This window comes from Henckelia pumila, chromosome 4, assembly GCF_033568475.1.
Source record: "Henckelia pumila isolate YLH828 chromosome 4, ASM3356847v2, whole genome shotgun sequence".
NCBI lineage: Eukaryota > Viridiplantae > Streptophyta > Magnoliopsida > Lamiales > Gesneriaceae > Henckelia > Henckelia pumila.
This window is the reverse complement of record NC_133123.1, coordinates 10,364,940-10,384,198: the sequence shown is the minus strand read 5'-3', so window position 1 is coordinate 10,384,198 and position 19,259 is coordinate 10,364,940. Positions and strand designations below refer to the sequence as shown.

Sequence of the window (19,259 nt, the reverse complement as noted above, 5' to 3'; positions counted from 1 at the left end):
TGCATATATGTATGGGCATATATGTGCATTTCTCTTACTCAGTAGATATTCAGTAGTATAAAAAAAAAATATTTCCGCACATGTTTATTTCAAAAGAGTCGGGTCGTTTCATATATGATAGATAGGGCACTCTGTTGCATACTTGCATAAGTTCGGTTGGAACTTACGGAGTTTTGATTTTGGCAAATTCAGAAGTCAACTAATCATGTTCAGATTCGAGCGCAAAAAGACATAAACTGGACAAAATTACCGAGCTAAACTGCATACATCAACTGAGTTGACTTTGACCAAGAGAAGAACCTCAACTATCAAGTCATCAAGTAGCATCTTGCAGTCGAGCAAATGCACTTCCTTCACATGGAAAACTGCATTCAGTTTAGGAAGCTAAACTGAATCAGTTCCTATCAAGATAAACTGCTCCAACAACGCTAAATTGAATCATCCAGAGTGTGCATGACCTAGACTGAATCATCCCACTCTTATGGATGGAATTTTCCGTACAATACCATACGCCGCATAATCAGAGCACAATAGAGTACAATGTTGTCAGAGAATGTCTGCAAAAAAGACAAGTTAACGACCATTGATTTGAATTTGAAAAAGTCGTTGTCTGCCAAGTATAAATACACATTCAGGATTCTTGGAAAATAATCCGACTCATTAAGAATTTTCGCATATATATTCAAGCTATCAGAGATAAACTGAATTCAATTTACCTCCTCAGTCGAGAAAAAAAGTAGAAGCATGCACTTCAAAGCTTATTATCAAGAGTCGAAGAACACAATAACATGCTTCAAGTATATCAGATCAGTGAGGATCATTAGTTGCTAATGCTCCGCTTGGTACACATGATGATATTAATAATATTAAGATTATGAAAGGGTAAATAATGTATCAGATAAAGATATTTAGTACTATGTTAATAAGGTGTACGTGCTTGGTACGTGTGATAGTAATCCGGATAAAAGAGGAAGTAATATTTCAATATTCCGTATTTACCCCTTGACCAAACATTATTTACTTAAAAACAATTTGAATACTTCTCTTCCATTTACTCCCAAAAAAGAAAAGCACAAAATTTTTGGGTCGTCTTCACTCATTTCCACTTGTAATCTAATCTTCTATCGTCTCTCTCAATTCTCAAATCTGAAATCTTTGTTTTTTTTTTCTCATCTATGTATTCCACTTGTCTCTCTATCTTTTTCTTGAATTCTGACTATAAATTAGAAGTGAGGTGAGGTTCTTTCTTTGTTGAGCGAAGATGGAGAATTGTACGGAGGAAGTTGTTCATTTACGACAAGAAGAAGAAGAGGAGGAAGAAGCCCTGTTTTTGTGTGATCTCCCAATGATTCATAACTCAAGAAAGGAGAAAGATGATGAGAAAAAAAGCACGAGTAATGCTCCACTAAGAGCAAGTGAAAATCAAGAAGATTTCGATTTCTGCTCTGTGTCCAAAGAATCGGATATGTGCGCGGCGGAGGAAGTGTTCTTCCAGAGACAAATTCTGCCATTACGCCATTTAGGGCTAAGGGTAGTTACGTAAAATACCCATATTATCAAGTTTACTATTCAAACGTGGACTACAATACTTGAGTCTGGCCAGAGATTTAATTTCCATTTTTTTTCAAGCTTGAATAATACCCCTATCATGGGCCTGAGGTTATCATGAAGATGGTAAAAATCGAGACAAACACTTGACTATGAGCAATAATCCCTCCTAATCCTACCTACCAAACGCAACATAAGTGTTGAGTTGTAACAAGTGTTGTATTTGTAATTTATCAGTTGGGGTGCTGCAAATATATATATATATATATATATATATATATATATATATATATTCGTGAGACAAGCGGCTCAATTTACATTGGAAAATATTATTTTTATCATAAAAAATATTAAAATAAAACTCAAGGAAAATATTGTCGGACAATCTCTCAATGATATTGTTTTTAGCTGTTTCTGGTTTGTCTTAGAATATTTCAACACCAAGAACGCAAAGTAATGTATTCAACTTATATGAATAATTTATCTCAACCGGAAAAAAATTATATCAGTGATTAGTGATTGTTTCGATCCGATTCAAGAACTTGATAGGATCGTTTGATGGGTGATCGGTTAGGTAGATCGATTTGTAATGTATCATTTTAGCCCTTAATCTACAAGATAGAGTTATTGATCGACTGAATCATTTCTTTCTCGCGTGTCTATGTTAATCAATCAACTTGAAAAGTGCGAAATGAGATTGACTAACAGATTAGAACATAGATCAAATGGAATCGTGAGTAAGTGAGAGTGATAGACTAAAAGTAAGAAACACACGAGTTTGTTATGGAATCGTGGACTACAATAATTGGGTCTGGCCAGAGATTTAATTTCCATTTTTTTCAAGCTTGAATAGTACCCCTATCATGGGCCTTAGGTTATCATGAAGATGGTAAAAATCGAGACAAACACTTGACTATGAGCAATAATCCCTCCTAATCCTACCTACCAAACGCAACATAAGTGTTGAGTTGTAACAAGTGTTGTATTTGTAATTTATCAGTTGGGGTGCTGCAAATCTCGTTGTAACAAGAATCAGTCGAGGGCTGAGTTTTTGTAGTCTAGGAGTTTTGGGATAGATGATTGTGTGTATGTCCTAATCTTGGAGTAGGTTGTTGCAAGTCGATTGTAATAGTCAAAGTCTTCTAGAGTGAATCCTTTCGATGTGGAAGAAGGGCTGATGTAGGAGTATTTGAAATCTCCGAACATCCATAACAAACTCGTGTGTTTCTTACTTTTAGTCTATCACTCTCACTTACTCACGATTCCATTTGATCTATGTTCTAATCTGTTCTTACTTTTAGTCTATCACTCTCACTTACTCACGATTCCATTTGATCTATGTTCCAATCTGTTAGTCAATCTCATTCCGCACTTTTCAAGTTGATTGATTAACATAGACACGCGAGAAAGAAATGATTCAGTCGATCAATAACTCTATCTTGTAGATTAAGGGCTAAAATGATACATTACAAATCGATCTACCTAACCGATCACCCATCAAACGATCCTATCAAGTTCTTGAATCGGATCGAAACAATCACTAATCACTGATATAATTTTTTTCCGGTTGAGATAAATTATTCATATAAGTTGAATACATTACTTTGTGTTCTTGGTGTTGAAATATTCTAAGACAAACCAGAAACAGCTAAAAACAATATCATTGAGAGATTGTTCGACAATATTTTCCTTGAGTTTTATTTTAATACTTTTTATGATAAAAATAATATTTTCCAATGTAAATTGAGCCGCTTGTCTCACGAATATATATATATATATATATTGATATAGCCAAAAAATACAATTACTCAAACTATGTAAACTGGGATACGAAATCTAATTGGTCCACAAGCGTAATAAGCATAAGGTTCGTAAGTTGTAATTTTGTTGGTTGAAAATTTGCAAACGTAGACCTGTAACTTCGTGGATCGTCACATGCGTCACGAACACTCGTCAGAGGTGCCGGGTGGTTGTCCGACACAGATATTTCAACGCTCAAGTCAACAAAAAGCGTAATAATAATATCTAAAATGAGAGGGCTCCAATGATAGAACAAATGAAAATGTACCTTGAACATAATAGAAATACATTGTAGGAGTGCTTGGCGGTGCTTGAAGGACTTGAACCTTTGTATTTAGCGCTAATAAAATTGGACGTGTTTTATTTATTAATATATTAGGCCTCCATCCATCATTATATATACATATATATTATTTTATTAATTAATATATTGGGTTTCCATGCCATCATATATATATAATTTATATATATATATATATATATATCAAAGTTTATATGTTTTTTTTAAAACAAGACTTTATAAAAATCACTAAACTTTAAATTTGGTTATTAATTCTTCCATTTTTTTCTTTATAGCAAAAGTACTTTTATTTATGTATGATAAAAGAAGAAGTTTGCCTGAAAGAAAAATCTCAACGCTTTTTTTAGATATTTGTTCGCCACATAATCATTGAAGTAAAGTTAGGATTATTCAATGCCATCTTTTGCTTTGAACAACATCTCAATGTACCTCAATTTTGGAAGCAATAATGCTCCCAGTAGCATATCAACAGTTTTGAAAAGCACATAAAGAAAATGAAATGTAATATAGGCAAAAATGTTGATAATGTGTGCCATTTTTATTCATGTATATTTTGTCGACATCGATTATAGTTTTGTAATGGTGTTCTGACTATTATTTTAGTCTTTGAAAATTTTTAATTTTAGTCATGTAAGTTGGTTTATTTTTGTTTTAGTATCGTAACTTTTCAAAGTTTGGTTTTGGTCCATTAACTTGCAATATTTCTTTTTTGAGTTTTGTTTTGTTTTTATTATAAGTCACTAAATCAATCGAATATTAATTATTTGGCGTCGATATTCTCTCATGAGACTCGTGTGGTCAGAATTAAGCTTATATTACACATATCAAAATATACTCAATCAAAAGAATTAAGCTTAAATTACATATATTAAAATATACTCACTCAAAATTAAACAAAACAAAATTTCCCCCCCCCCCCCCCCCCCGCCGATTTATGAATATTGAGTGTTAATTTTTCTTTATTTTTCTCATTTTTTTTGTGTAAATGATTTTAATTTGTGTAACAAATGGTTACTTCTTGCCAAATGAGCCATATACGAGAGCTAGTATCGATGTCAAATAACTACTATTTAATTGATTTAGTGATTTTTGTTTTTAAAAAAGGACCAAAACTCAAAACAAAATCCAAGTTATTGGAGTAAAACCAAACTTTGAAAAGTTATAGGACTAAAACAAAAAACAGGTCAACTTAAAAGACTAAAATTATAATTTTTCCTTTAGTTTTTATAGTCAAAATCATGCACACAAATAACTAATATCATCGTGAAATTTCAACGATATCAATCATTTAATCACATGATTTTGACGATAACAACTAAAACTAATAGTTGAAACATAGTTACGTGACTATAACTTATTCAACGAATGATACATAACCAAAATTATCACACACTCGTGTTCTTCTCAAGTTTCATCATATTTGAAATTTTATAGCATATTCGAAATTTTAATATACATCCTTCTTGTTATATTATTATTTCTTTATATATATATATAAAAAAAAAGAAATAGCACGATAAAAAAAAAAAGAAGAAAGTGAGATTAAGATAAATTCAAAAAACGAAGGATGCAGAAGAAGTTGAGTATTATTGAGAGGCATCTCTTTTTATTTGCCGAGGAGTCACTATCTTCATGTCCTCTCCTCTACCCCCACACATGCTTAGTTGCCAACTTCTTTGTATACAAGTACATTAAACCACTTTACAACTTGCTCAAGTTTACTCAACCATAACATAAATTTACCCATCAAATCATTCACAATCATTTTGACATGTACCTAATTAGTTAATTGAACAACTTTATTTTTTATTTTTTATTTTTTACCACATTCAATATTATCATATCCTCGAATGTTCATTCATTAAAAAGTTAAAGATGGACATTTTAAATGTTTACAAGCCATTGGTATCACATAAAAAAACTAGTGATACAATTAAATTTTCAATAATTTCTTTATCTATAATTTTTAATTCAATCCTATATATTTATCTATATTTTTAAATTTTTGGATTATATGTCACTCCTAAAAAACCATTAATTTGAAAAATGCAAAAGTTATTATATTTAATAATGTGCAAAAGTATAACAGAATAATATAAGATAAGCTAACGTCATATATTATATATTAACAGCGACACATACACGCGATAATTCGTGTGCATATATTTTTAACATACTAATTTTTTTTATGATTTTTAACAAATCAGTTAGTCATTTTTAGAATTTTTCTAAACATGTTTTTATAAAGATTAGTTTTATCCATCTACTAAAATGAAATACATTATTAGATAGTATAAACAGTAATGATACAGATACGATCATATCGACTTGTTTTTACGAAAACATATAAACTTTATTTTAATTACCAAAATAACCATAAATTTTTAATCTCAAATTATCTCCTTATCAGTATCCCTCACCGTTTTTTTCATTATCGCGATATTTTTCCTTGTACCAATAATATATTTCATCAAAATGTTTTGAAAATCGATTTTAAATAAGATATAATAACTTACAATATCTACCAAGTGCAACAAGACCACTTTGACTTTTGATCTACTATACAACTTATATGAGGAAAAGTGCGTTGTTATCATTTATTATAATTCCAATGAACACGAGGTGAAACTTTCAAATAAAATTTCTAAAAATTCAATATAACTCTTCTTAGATTAAGATTAAGAGGCACACTCTCAATTCAGAAAAATAGGAAGCTGATAAAGGAATCGACCAATTCACCTCCATTCCATATTTCACAACGTAACAGAAAGCAGATTCAATCTGATAAATGCAGAATTTTCTCGACAAAATTTTACAAAATTAACTTCTTTTTTCCTTTTTTATTGTTGATAAGAGACATGCAATGGACGGAGGGAACTCGATCTCTTGTCACGTGCTGAATTATTCTTTAAAATCAAGTAACGTGCGACACTTAGACTTTCTTTCTACAAAAGAAGCCAAGTAGCCTAAAACATAAAAAAAACTTCTATTTTCCATTTTTATTGTTGATATTAGAGACATGCAATGGACATAGAGAACTTGATCTCTCGTCACATGCTGAATTATTCTTCAAAGTTGAGCAACGTGCAACACTTAGACTTTTTTTCCACCACTACAAGAAAAATGCTCAACAACAACGTCTAAAAATCTTTGTCGTAAACCCCTAAAAAATGTTGTAAAAAGCAATGTTGTTAAAAATGACGCTCATAGATAATTGTGTAAAACTGTTGACGTTTGAGTGTTGTTAATTAGCATTTTTCGTGTAGTGCACGAAAGAAGCTAAGTAGCTTAAAACGTAAGAATATACTTTCTTCCGACAAAAAAAGCCAAGTAGCCTGAAACATAAAAATACAATAGAACAGCTTTGAAGGAATGAAACTTTGTATTGTTTGAATTATTTACGGTGCTTAGGCGTTTACAAATGAAACGAGCTCCACTGTTTATATTTAACAGCCTTATGAATGAACAACTAAGATTGATCTGATCGTACGGTAGAGACAAAGTCTCCGGAACCGTCCATGGAATATTCTAGAATATTACGATGTTCATTCTAGGTGTAGACCATTCTACATGATTCTATAGAACTCCACAAATAAAATTACTAAGAAAGAGTATATAAGTGGTTTATAGAGATTTCTATCAAGTTCAAGTGTTGCCTATAACCTGAAAGCCTCCCCATGGAGCATTCCTATCACATTCTGTGTCATAAGGGTGCAAACAAGTCGAGCTACTTGTGAGCAGCTCGCGAGTAACTCGGTCAAAACTCAACTTGAACTCGGTTTGACTGAGCTCGAGTAGCTCGAACACACATCGAGCTTGAGCTTTCAATGTATGTGATCGAGTAGCTCGCGAGCTATTCGATCATTTATATGTATATATATAATATAATATAATATAAATATATAAATATAATATATAATATTATATTTATTTATTTATTCATATATTATTTATTCATACATATTTATTTATTTATTTTTCGAGCTCAAGTAACTCAAACTATAGTCGAGCTCGAGCTCGAGTACAAAAATAATTACTCAAGCTCGAGCTCGAGCTCGAGCTCGAATAGTATGATACTCGGCTCGACTCTGCTCGACTCGACTCGATTGCACCCTCTGTGATATCAAATCAGTTAATAATTCTTAATTTTTTATGAAATAAGTTTTTATAATCATTTTTATTGAATAAAAAAAGATAGATCAGTTTTGTCCATCTATTAAAATGAGCAAATTAATTATTAATTAGATAGTATAAATAGTAATAATATATAGATAAGACCATATAAACAAATTTTATTCGAATTATCAAAATAACCATATTTTTTCTCATACAAATAATAAATTCATACAATATCTACCGAATGCAATAATTATTCATTTTGATATTTGAACTACTATACAACTTAAATTATGAATATTAAGAGGGTGTTTGGCTAAACTTATTAAAAAGAGCTTATAAGCTCCTAGAGCTTAAAAGCTGTTTTACGAGCTTATAAGCTGTTACAACTTATTTTAAAAATAAGCTGTTAAAGTGTTTGAGTAAACTTATTTTAAATAACTTAAAGATTTTGATATGTTTGGTATTATAAGATCTTTTTATTGTCAAAATTACCAAAAAGTGTATAATTATATGAAAATAATATTTCGAGTTATACATATACGAAAATAATTTTAGTATTAAAATATAAAATTGTTTTAATATTTTACTTTAGAAAAATTTATGTGATTTGTAATTTTTTTAAAATAATATTTAATATTTAATTGGTGGAGGATATGATGGAGATTTATGAATATATTCAAGGATATTTTAGAGAGATAGAATATTAAAATAAGATCTTTTTGAAAAAAGTACCTCCCTCCTTACTTTTTTAAAAACAGCTTATAAGCTGTCAAACAACTTATTTTGACAGCTTATAAGGTGTTTTTAAAAAATTTTGCCAAACAAAATTTGAGAGCTTAAAAGCTCTAAAACAGCTTATAAGCTGTTTGAAAGAGCTTTTAAGCTCTGCCAAACACCCTCTAGGTTGTTATGATTTATTATAATTTTCGATAAGACGACCCTAGTAACACATGAAATTTCAAATAAATTTATAAAATTACTCTTAAATTAAGATTCGACACGTAAAAAACAAGAATGGATAAACAAATATAAAGATGCTCACAGGGGCATAGGCGAGTTGGTAAGACCTGAGGTAACGTGAGAAGAAATTCCCCAGAGTTGCGAATTTGATACTCGTATGGAGCATATTTCATGCTGAAATATTGTGGAGGCTATGCTCCCGGGGTTGGCCATGTTGCTCTCTCCCTCAGGTACCTTCCGCTCGTGCACGTCCCTCGATTTAACCCTACATGAGTTAATGAGTCTCTTACTCATGTGAGATAAGTCCCCTTCAAGGTTAACCTTTTTTCAGATAAAAAAATAAAAATGACAATACACCTCTTTTCCATATTTTCACCTACAACATAACCAAAAAACACATGTAAATACAGAATTCCTCCATAAATTAACTTCTCCATTTTTTTACCGTGTACAGACAAGCAATGAACGGAATGAACTGGATCGTGGTATTGTAGATTCCCCGAAGCCGGGGTCAAAATTTACTACACCTTTTATATTAATTGAATTCGAGACAATCTTCATTTTTTTCTTCCACCAATTTCGCAACAGTGGCAAGTGGCAAATGCTATCGTATTTGTAGGTTATTTTTCTGTATCGTGTACTCCATTTTTTTTAACATTTTCCTCTGACCCTAATAATAGCTAGAACGCGGGTTCGGGTTTTTCTCTCTCTTCTGTATTGTGGAACTCTAAATCGCCGGTGATCTTTCGGTCAGAGCTGAAACATCGCAGATCGAATCTCACTCTCGCTTTTATCGGAAGTTTTAGTCTTATCTTATCATCTGTTGTACAGACAGTGGAAAAAAAGAAGTACCCAATATCCAAAAAAGACGGGCCTAAAGGGATACGGACTGGGTTTTTGTGTATTTGATCGAAGGTGAAGTCTTTTTGTGTTAAAGTGTTGGGGATGTGGTCTGTATGTTTTGCGGTGCCCGGAATAGATCTCAATGGAAGATTAGAGTTATTTTGGCTCGTGGGGTGTTCTTGTTTGGATCCATGGGTGTGTCGTCGTGCTCTTGTTGAATTTCTGGGGCAGTAGCGAGGCTGATCGAAGATTGAATTTAATTAGCTTAAGCTTGACGTGAAGGAAAGATTCAATCTTTGCCCTTGTTTGGTGAAAATAGATTCTTGAAACTCTGGTTCCTCTCTTCTTTTGAAGTTTTTGTGTGTGGTTTGGATTTTCATAAATGGAGGCTAAGTTTGGTGGGAAGTTGCATCAATTCTTTGGTCCAGTGGCTCCGGATTTGAAGGCAATGGGAAAGAGGAGCGTGGAATGGGATTTGAATGACTGGAAATGGGATGGTGATTTGTTTGTGGCTGCTCCTCTAAACTCTGCCCCATCAGACTGTAGAAGTAAACAGTTCTTTTCAGCTGGATCAGAAATTCCAGTGTACAATGGAGCCTCCAATAGTTTCTCATCGGGGTCAGATGGAATTGAGAGAGAACGGACTGAATTGGAAAAACGTAGGAGGGTTGTTGAGGTTGAAACCGAACAGGTGAATGAAGAGTGTGGATCACTGAATCTGAAGCTAGGTGGACAAGTGTATCATGTCACGGAAGGAGATGTAGATAAGTCAGAAGGTAAGAGTGGTAAGAAGACCAAAATTTCAGGGGTACCGACTAGTCGTGCGGTTTGCCAAGTGGAGGACTGTAAGGCGGACTTGAGCAATGCAAAAGATTATCACAGACGGCATAAAGTTTGTGATGTGCATTCTAAGGCTACCAAAGCTTTGGTGGGAAATGTTATGCAGCGGTTTTGTCAGCAGTGCAGCAGGTCACTCTTTCATCTAAATATTTTTGCATAAGGATTGTTAGCATTATCCATAAACTAGGATTGGCAGTCCTATCTAACTACTCGCCTCTAATACATGTTCACTCCGCATTCACTAATCTGGATATTTTCCTCACAATTATGCTGCCTTGTGTTGTATATTGGGACTGTGTATGCAGTCTGAATTTATTTGGAAGTCTGCAAGAAAACCAAGTAATAGTAGAACCGCTAAGTAGTATGCCATTGGGATTTATAAGATAGTATCAATTTTTCTTCAGGTTTCATGTTCTTGAAGAGTTTGATGAAGGGAAGAGGAGTTGTCGCAGACGATTGGCAGGCCACAACAAAAGGCGAAGGAAAACTCATCCCGAGAATGTTGTAAATGCTGCAACTCTTAATGATGAGCGGGGAAGCAATTATTTACTAATTAGTCTGCTAAAGATACTCTCCAACATACATTGTAAGTTGCCGTCTGAGTAAGTTATTTGTTATGTGCCACTATCTTAGCCGTGCGATTGCATGACTTGAAAAAGAACTAGCTTAATTTGAAATATTATTGAGCATTTCATGGATGGTAGTCCAGTTGCTGTATATATCTTCGTGTTTCTTTTTTTGTTGGGTAACACATGCTTGTTTAATTTTAATGAATTACCGAGTCCCTGAAAGTCGAATTACCTGTCAGAAAATATGTTTTGTTGCCGGACTAAGATGAAATAAAGCAAGTTTCTGAGAATCAAACTTGGTTCAGTTAAGTTATGCTATCTAGATATTAGACGTGGATAAAGGGAGTTCATATGCATTGGAGTATCATCTATGTGCTTGCCGAAATCTATAAATAAACAACTATTTAAGTGCAATTACCAAACTAGAGTAGGATGCTTATCATGCTGCAATTATTCTTTTCTTTCCTTTTTACATTTTCCTTCCTTTGTTTTATCTCCTTCTCAACAAAATATGCATCGGCTGAAGAAGTTATATGTCCAACAATAATCATTGAGGTGAAGGCAAGATAATTTTTGGCATCACTATTCATTACAATCTCAGAGTAGATACTTATTAGTTGTAAGGTTGAAATTAGATTTTATAACGTAGATCGAGCTCAGTTATTTCCATTATTGTCAACTTTGATATATATCAGTGAGAGTCCAGGAAATTTATGTGACATTTTTTCCTTATGTTTGGGCCAAACATATCTAATATAATAGGAAGTCATGCGATTGATTGTCTATTAGAAGGATATTACAGGGACCTGTGGGTACTTCTGTGCCACTCTGTCACTTGTGCTTCCATGTTTTCATTGCCATTTTCTCCTGTTTGTTTTTTTTTGTGTTCTATGTCCAAACCTGTTTCTTAGTTCTCTTTTCTATCTTGTTTTGTCTGTTTTAAATTTATTCACTTAAGTTATCGTGACTCATCATGAACTTCTCACTCAATTACTTGGCAGCCAATGGTTCAGATCAAACAGAGAATCAGGGTTTGCTATCTCATCTCCTAAGAAACCTTGCAAATCTTGCTGGTACAACTGGTGAAAGGAGCCCTGCTACATTGTTACCTGTTTCTCAGGATTTGCAGAACGTGGATAAATCTCTGGAAACTGAAAAGGTGCCTAAGGTCCCAAAGACTTGAATATTCTTCATTATCTGGTTAGTTTTCTAACTATGTTTATCTGCAGAACCTTGGTAGAAATGCTGGGCAGGGTGTGATCGAATCTGCATCTGATCTGACACAAAAGAGGTTGCTGGCTGATAATTCTCAAGGTGGAATTACGGACAATGCATCTGCTTTAATAAAAAAGGCTAGCAACTCGATCAAAGCAAATGCTTCTGATACTCCAGCAGAAAGGATAAAACTGAGTAACATTGACTTAAATAATGTCTATGATGATTCACAAGACTGCATGGACGGTCTTGAAGACACTGTTGCCCCGGAAAATACAGGGAATGTATCTCCTTCTAGCTCATTCTGGCTGTATAAAGATTCTCAAAATTCTTTTCCTACTCAGAACAGTGGGAATTCTGGTTCTACTTCAAGCCAATCACCATCTACATCCAGTGGGGATGAGCAGGTCTTAACTAATTTATTGTAGAGCTTTTATATATTTCCGCAGGACTACATTGAAAGCGTCTATGTTAGAACCCTACCTCATATATCTTCATGTTTTCATATAACTTGTATACATGCATAATTTCATTTTGATCAAACTTTCATGCAGCTCCAGAACTAGATAGAACTAGATACAATATTCTCCTCACCACAACTTCTAGTGCCTCTTAAACTTTTGCGCTATCGATTATTATTATTTGATAACTATGTTTTGAATCAACACAACATTTGGATTGACGGAAGAAATAACTTCAAGCAGTTTTGCATTGACACGTCATTTCTTGTTGGGGTTTCATTGTGACAGAATTTTCAATTTGATTTGATTGCAGAGTCGCACGGATCGGATTGTTTTTAAACTCTTTGGGAAAGATCCAAGTGATTTCCCTCTTGTTGTGCGAAAGCAGGTTTGTTCCTGGCTTTCAAGGTTAAATATTTTCACAATGACTTAATTTACCTGTTTTTAGTTCGGAACTTCAAATTTACCCGATGGATTTCAGATTCTTGATTGGCTATCCAATAGTCCTACAGAGATCGAAAGCTACATCAGACCTGGTTGCGTCATACTGACGATATACCTGCGTATGGATAATTCCATGTGGGAGGAGGTAAATTTTTTTTCATCCGGAATCTTGGAAGTTAATAGTCGAGTTAGACTGCAGTGAGGCTATAGGTACATGAATAATCAAATTGATGTTGATTGCGTGAGCTATGGAAAAAGAGATTAAACCCAGCTTTTAAGAAAACGTCGTGTAACTGTTAAAATTATTTTGGCCTCCAGCTGTACTGTGATCTATCTTCCAGTTTGAGAAGGCTTCTCGATTCTGCCAACGATTCATTTTGGAAAACTGGATGGATATACTCTCGAGTGCAGAATCAGATCTCATTTGTCTACGATGGTATATTTAAAATTTTCAGTCCTATGATTTGTTTCAAATTATTTTCTGTTACCGAGAAACCGACAATCCTTGAATGTCAATAACACTGAAAAATTTCATTTGGTCACAGGCCAGGTTGTTCTAGACACACCCTCACATCTAAATTATCATCAAAGCTGCAGAATATCAAGTATCAGTCCTATTGCCGTCTGTGCCTCAGAGAGTGTTCAGTTTTTTGTCAAAGGGTTCAATTTTTCCCTTGTAACTTCAAGGTATTCTATTTGACAATTCATGCATCGATTTCTTGGTTTAGATAAGGTAGTTTGAATCCTTCATTCTTTTATGAAGTTCCGGAAAAGATAAGGCTGCGTCTTAAGAGTTATTTGAATTTAAAAGAGGATTTGAAATCAAAACATCTGAAAATCCATTATTTCGTAATGAGATATAATTGCGGATGATTTCAGATACTATATGGAAAATTTTGTTGTACAAATTTGAAATACTTAATTTATTTATTCTCGCTCAAGTATATGCAATGAATTTGAAATCCATCAATCGAAATTCATAAATAATCGGAACACCACCTGAAGAAATTTTATATCATTCACTTCTTGTTTTTGGTCTCAGGTTACTATGCACAATAGATGGAAAATATCTTGCTCAGGAAAATTGTGGTGCTAGAACAGGAGGAGCAGAGTCGTTCGCGGAGCATGATGAGATCCAATCCCTTAACTTCTCTTGCACTATGCCAAATATAGTTGGAAGGGGATTTATTGAGGTGGTGATGTATTCAATACTCTGTTGCCCAAATAATTTTTTTTTGTTTAATTAAGAGTCATGTGAAATTACAGTCTCATTGATGCATCGGCTCACCCTTTTCAAGTACTAAATAAATTTTGTTTGTACTCATTTATATTAGGTTGAAGACCATGGTCTCAGCAGCAGCTTCTTTCCCTTCATCGTCGCAGAGAAGGATGTCTGCTTAGAAATTTGTACCCTAGAGAGCATCATTGGAATCACCGACAGAGATACGAATAAAATAGATGCTAGGAACCAAGCTTTGGAGTTCATACACGAAATGGGTTGGCTACTCCAAAGGAGCCGTTTGAAGTGTAGGTTGGGTGAATCCAGTTTCAAAGTGGATCTATTCCCTTTCAAACGTTTCAGATGGCTTATCGAGTTCTCCATAGATCATGACTGGTGTGCTGTAGTCGAAAAACTGTTAAGCATTTTCTTGAATGGTACCATAGATCCAGGGAAACACACCTCCATTCTACTTGCGTTGCTGGACATTGGCCTTCTTCACCAAGCAGTCCGGAGAAATAGCAAGTCCATGGTAGAGTTTCTCTTAGAGTACCGTCCAAGTGAATCTTTGTACAAAACGGGACCAAAACTGAATCAAGCTGACAAAGAGGGCCAGTATTTGTTTAGGCCTGATTCTATAGGACCAGGAGGGTTGACTCCTCTTCACATAGCGGCCTGTCTAGATGGCCGTGAGAATGTATTGGATGTATTAACCGAAGATCCAAAATCGGTATGCTCCTTCATATGCTTTTTAACAAGCGCGGCATGGCTTTTGAACTATATGCATTTCTGAACTCAGGAAATCACAATTTTCTTTTTCAGGTGGGAATAAACGCATGGAAGAATGCTAAAGACAGCACAGGATTGACCCCTCATGACTATGCATGTTTCCGCGGTCATTATTCTTACATCCATCTAGTTCAGCGGAAACTGAAGAAGAAATTGCTAAACAGTCACATTGTAGTGGACATCCCAGACAACACCGTACCCACAAAACAGAAAATCGAAAACACGAGTAAGTTGGGTAAGTCAGGGGTTGCTTTTGAAACAGAAAGACCTCGAAGTTGTAGCGAATGTGAGCAGAAAATGAGGGGTTATGGAAGTTGGAGATCATCCGTGAGGATTTACAAACCGGCAATGCTGTCTATGGTGGCAATAGCCGCAGTATGCGTGTGTGCTGCGCTGCTCTTCAAAAGCTCACCTGAAGTTCATCCATGCTTCCATCCCTTCAGGTGGGAGCTATTGAAGTATGGCTCTGAGTGAACATTTCTAGGATGCTTGTTACTTTGTAAGAAGTGAATTAATTATCCATCAGTGTGCGTGTATGTATCTTTATATGAATCTTTGGACTTGAAGAAATATTTTAATTGAACTTTTTTTTATTTTTTTCTAAGTAGAAGAGGAAACTATTCCGTGTCTGGATATGACGAAAGATTTAAAATAAATAGGGGAGTTGTAATAAAGGATTTGGTTTGAGGCTCTGTCTTATTTCATTATCTCTGCTTTTGCAATCACTTCAAAAATTTTACAACACTATCCGAATATCAGTAAATTGCGTAAAACTGTTTTTAAAGAAAGTTGAAGTCCCCTTAAAAAAATAATAAAAAGAAAGTTGAAGTGAATAAACAGAGAAATCTATATATAATTCAGTGTTTAAAAAACTCGCATATGTTATGTTTAATTTCGCTTATTCAATGTTTAATATCGTTTAAATTTTAATACATTTAACCTCGATTAATTGATATTTTTTAGAATAGAAAATTACATTTATTTTTTATAATGAAAACAATTATATAAATATGTATATTTATAATTTACGATTTTAATATGTTGTCCACCCACCATATTCGTTCAATGTACTCATCAATACTCACCTATTGGATATGATGAGTTGTAAATTCAATAATTGAATGACATCGGTTGGTGGTAAACATATTATTCACCTTTTATGTTAATCATGTTGGAATTTTTTTTTCTCTCTCAATTTATTTTGTCTAAGCTTTTATTAGTCATGGAGAAAAAATATTTTGAAAAATATGATTAATGTATTTACTTTTATACAAAATCTTATAATATAGATGATCTTTATCACTAACCATAGATACACATTTCTGAAAAAAAAAAAAAAAAATCACACATTGATATATAGACATTCATAATTCATAAACCTCACCGGAGTCCGACGACGTGTACATTCTTTCATTTTATATATAAATTGGATCCATTGATGATCTAATAAAAAAATTATCATTGTTAAATAGGGAAAAAAAAAAAAAAGAAAAAGGAAAATCATACCCTACCTAATTCATTTTATTGGTGCTTTGGTTTGGGTTAAAGTGGACACTCACACCATTCTTCTCCGGCGAATCTTGGACTTCATTTCCTACACCGTACATTAGTTTACTCCTCTTCAATTATCCAGCTCGCTGCTCGGTACATCAATGGGAAACTTGCTCCAAATCCGTGCATCTTTCTTAGCAGTTGAAGTATAACTTAGTTGTGTATTTTGATCTAGATGTTCATGGAGGCGTTACCATGTCGTCAAGATTTGAGAAGGGACTGAGTTTCTTGACGAATTTTCATCTGGGTTTCTGTTATGTTCTAATGTAAGTGTAGTATTGTCTAGTTTCATGACTTGGTAAATTGATTATTCATTCTGAACCCTGTATTATACTAAGGGATTCGATGATATTGCTTTTTTGTTTTTTGTTTTTTTTTCCACATCTGGATTGCAGCCTTAGGGTTCCTCTATGGTTTGATCCAAGAAAATGCCATCATCTGTCAATTTGACAGGTTTCAGATTCCCAAGTGCTAAATTTTCTAAGTCGAAGTTGCTTGATGCTTTTTCTTTTGGCAAATCGGCGCCCACGCCCTTTCTGCTGACATTTTACGATGCCAAAAATCAATCTTTTACGGTCAACAAATTTGAGTGAGTTTTTAGACCGTGCTGTTCTATTGGTTTTTTTATTACACTTAAATGAATCATGTCTAGCTGCGTAAAAAAATAGTTTGATGATATTTATTCTATTGTTTGTTTTTTTCCAAATGAATTTGGCATGCTTTATGCATTGCATGAGCTGAAATTGTGTTGCATAAAATCATGTAGAAGGATGGCATGGTCTCTTAGAAGTGCAACCGATGGCAGTAGGCTCAATTCTTCTTCGTCAAATGATTCACTTGGTGGAACTCGGCTTATCAGGGCTATCCAAACTGTTCGAGTTATGTTGATTAATAGATTAAAGGAGTTGAGGAGAAATCTTCCAGTCAAATTATTCTCTTTCTTGGTGGGATTCTATTGTGCAACTGCTTTTGCCACTGTGATAGGACAAACAGGAGACTGGGATGTGCTATCCGCCGCTTTGGCTGTGGCCCTTGTGGAAGGGACTGGGGCTCTTATGTATAAGTATTCTCTAAATTTTGTGGACAACATAAAGAACTTAATCATCATATTGAATTACTGGAAGGCTGGTCTCTCGCTTGGTCTCTTTTTGGACTCCTTTAAGTATTAGATTAGATATAACATAAGTTTGACTTGAATAGAGATGCGTTATACTCTGTTTCATACGAATTTCGTGAAACTCTCGATCTCCACCATGGAAAAGAAACTTGAAGGCAACTGCCTATGTGACTTAAACTTTATCTGAAGTCCTTGGAACGATCACGCAGTTTCATGTACCCAGGTTTTCTTCTTTTTTCCTTTTGCTTCTTAAAATGGTTGTTTTGACATTTCTGTGCCTGGTTCTGTTTATTTTTTTTGTGTTCTCTGTCACGAACAATGGCCTTATGTTTGTAATGTGGAGTTATTTTCCAACTCTTTTAGTGCACCTTAAAACATGGATTTGATATGTACTTGAAAAATGTTCTCCAAATTAGTTCATATACACTGTATCTCTGGCTCTATATTCAGACCTGGAACTCAGACTTCGACGTGGTATAAGCATTAAACCTACTGAACTTCGTCTAAGATACAAATCGGCCTTGGTTTATTTGTTCCGACTTCTAAAAATAAATCCTTGTTCATGTCCAGTGTTTGTACTCATCAAATAGGAAAACCAGGAAGTTGGCAACTGTCAAAACAGCTACAAATCCACCAAATAACTGTGAGAGTGGTAAAAGCCACTCTGTCAATTTAACATGACTAATAAGTCGTCCGCTTCACAGAATTCATTTAGAGCCTTTTGGTCAAGTTTTGTCATTAACCAATTAAGGCATTCACTTCTACCTATGGGGGACTAACGCTGATGTTTGATGATGTGACTAACGAATTTCGGATGCTTGTCCAGTTGGAGGCACTTTGATCCAGAGCCTTCTTATGCTTCCTAATATTTATGGTGGAAAAGTTTCAGCCTATGTGCGAGATGTGATGAATTGACAATAACTCATAATTCACTGCGGCTCATTGCAATTCCTTTCCTTTTGTCAGGGTTGCCGACGGTGAACCGGTTGAAGGCTTTCTATCCTCCAAGAAGCAGAAGCATACCTCACATTCTGCTCCACTCAAAGATGTGTGAACCTCACATTAATGGTAAGTATCCATCTACTCTTAGTTGCACCTTAAGTTGACTCGACCGCTCAACATTGATTTTGTGATATGCACTGAAAGGTTCTAGGAAACCGGAAGTCTCATAATTTTTTCATGAAGATGGACCGAGTTCCGAGCAATGTTACCGAGGATTGAGTTGGGTTTCAGATCTCTTTGATCGAAGACCAATTCTCGGCATTTAATTATTTAGGGGTCTGTTAATGTTAATGGACACCAACTTGTGTATATGTTTTTAGTTTATTTTGGTTAGGAGATTTTATAGAGTAGCCTATGATTGCGAATTTGTAATTGAACATCCACTTGCAATCAATGATCCCCTTTCAAAAGAGTAAATTCATCTCATAACATCTTCAATGTAAACGACTCTTCAATGTAAATGACTCATAAGTTTTCCTTG

At 34.2% G+C, this 19,259-nt stretch overlaps 2 protein-coding genes across 4 annotated transcripts; both read left to right on the top strand.

Annotated features, from left to right (window-relative positions):
* Nucleotides 1-9,291: 9,291 nt before the first annotated feature.
* Nucleotides 9,292-15,701, top strand: LOC140860236 (squamosa promoter-binding-like protein 1). The gene is made up of 11 exons (XM_073263145.1): nucleotides 9,292-10,540; nucleotides 10,816-10,997; nucleotides 11,982-12,139; nucleotides 12,210-12,602; nucleotides 12,970-13,044; nucleotides 13,138-13,245; nucleotides 13,419-13,536; nucleotides 13,646-13,787; nucleotides 14,143-14,293; nucleotides 14,435-15,049; nucleotides 15,142-15,701. The coding sequence occupies exons 1-11, from the start codon at nucleotides 9,954-9,956 to the stop codon at nucleotides 15,580-15,582; spliced, it is 2,970 nt and encodes a 989-aa protein (XP_073119246.1). The 5' UTR covers nucleotides 9,292-9,953; the 3' UTR covers nucleotides 15,583-15,701.
* A 905-nt stretch (nucleotides 15,702-16,606) lies between these two features.
* Nucleotides 16,607-19,150, top strand: LOC140894648 (uncharacterized protein ycf20). Of its 3 annotated transcripts, XM_073303215.1 has the most exons (6): nucleotides 16,612-16,752; nucleotides 16,835-16,925; nucleotides 17,055-17,248; nucleotides 17,426-17,999; nucleotides 18,743-18,844; nucleotides 18,923-19,150. In XM_073303215.1, the coding sequence occupies exons 3-4, from the start codon at nucleotides 17,088-17,090 to the stop codon at nucleotides 17,826-17,828; spliced, it is 564 nt and encodes a 187-aa protein (XP_073159316.1). In that variant the 5' UTR covers nucleotides 16,612-16,752; nucleotides 16,835-16,925; nucleotides 17,055-17,087; the 3' UTR covers nucleotides 17,829-17,999; nucleotides 18,743-18,844; nucleotides 18,923-19,150. The 3 variants fall into 3 exon arrangements, with proteins under 3 accessions (XP_073159315.1, XP_073159314.1, XP_073159316.1); XM_073303214.1 differs by having other exon boundaries at nucleotides 16,607-16,925; nucleotides 18,930-19,150; XM_073303213.1 differs by having other exon boundaries at nucleotides 16,607-16,925.
* The last annotated feature ends 109 nt before the right edge of the window (nucleotides 19,151-19,259 follow it).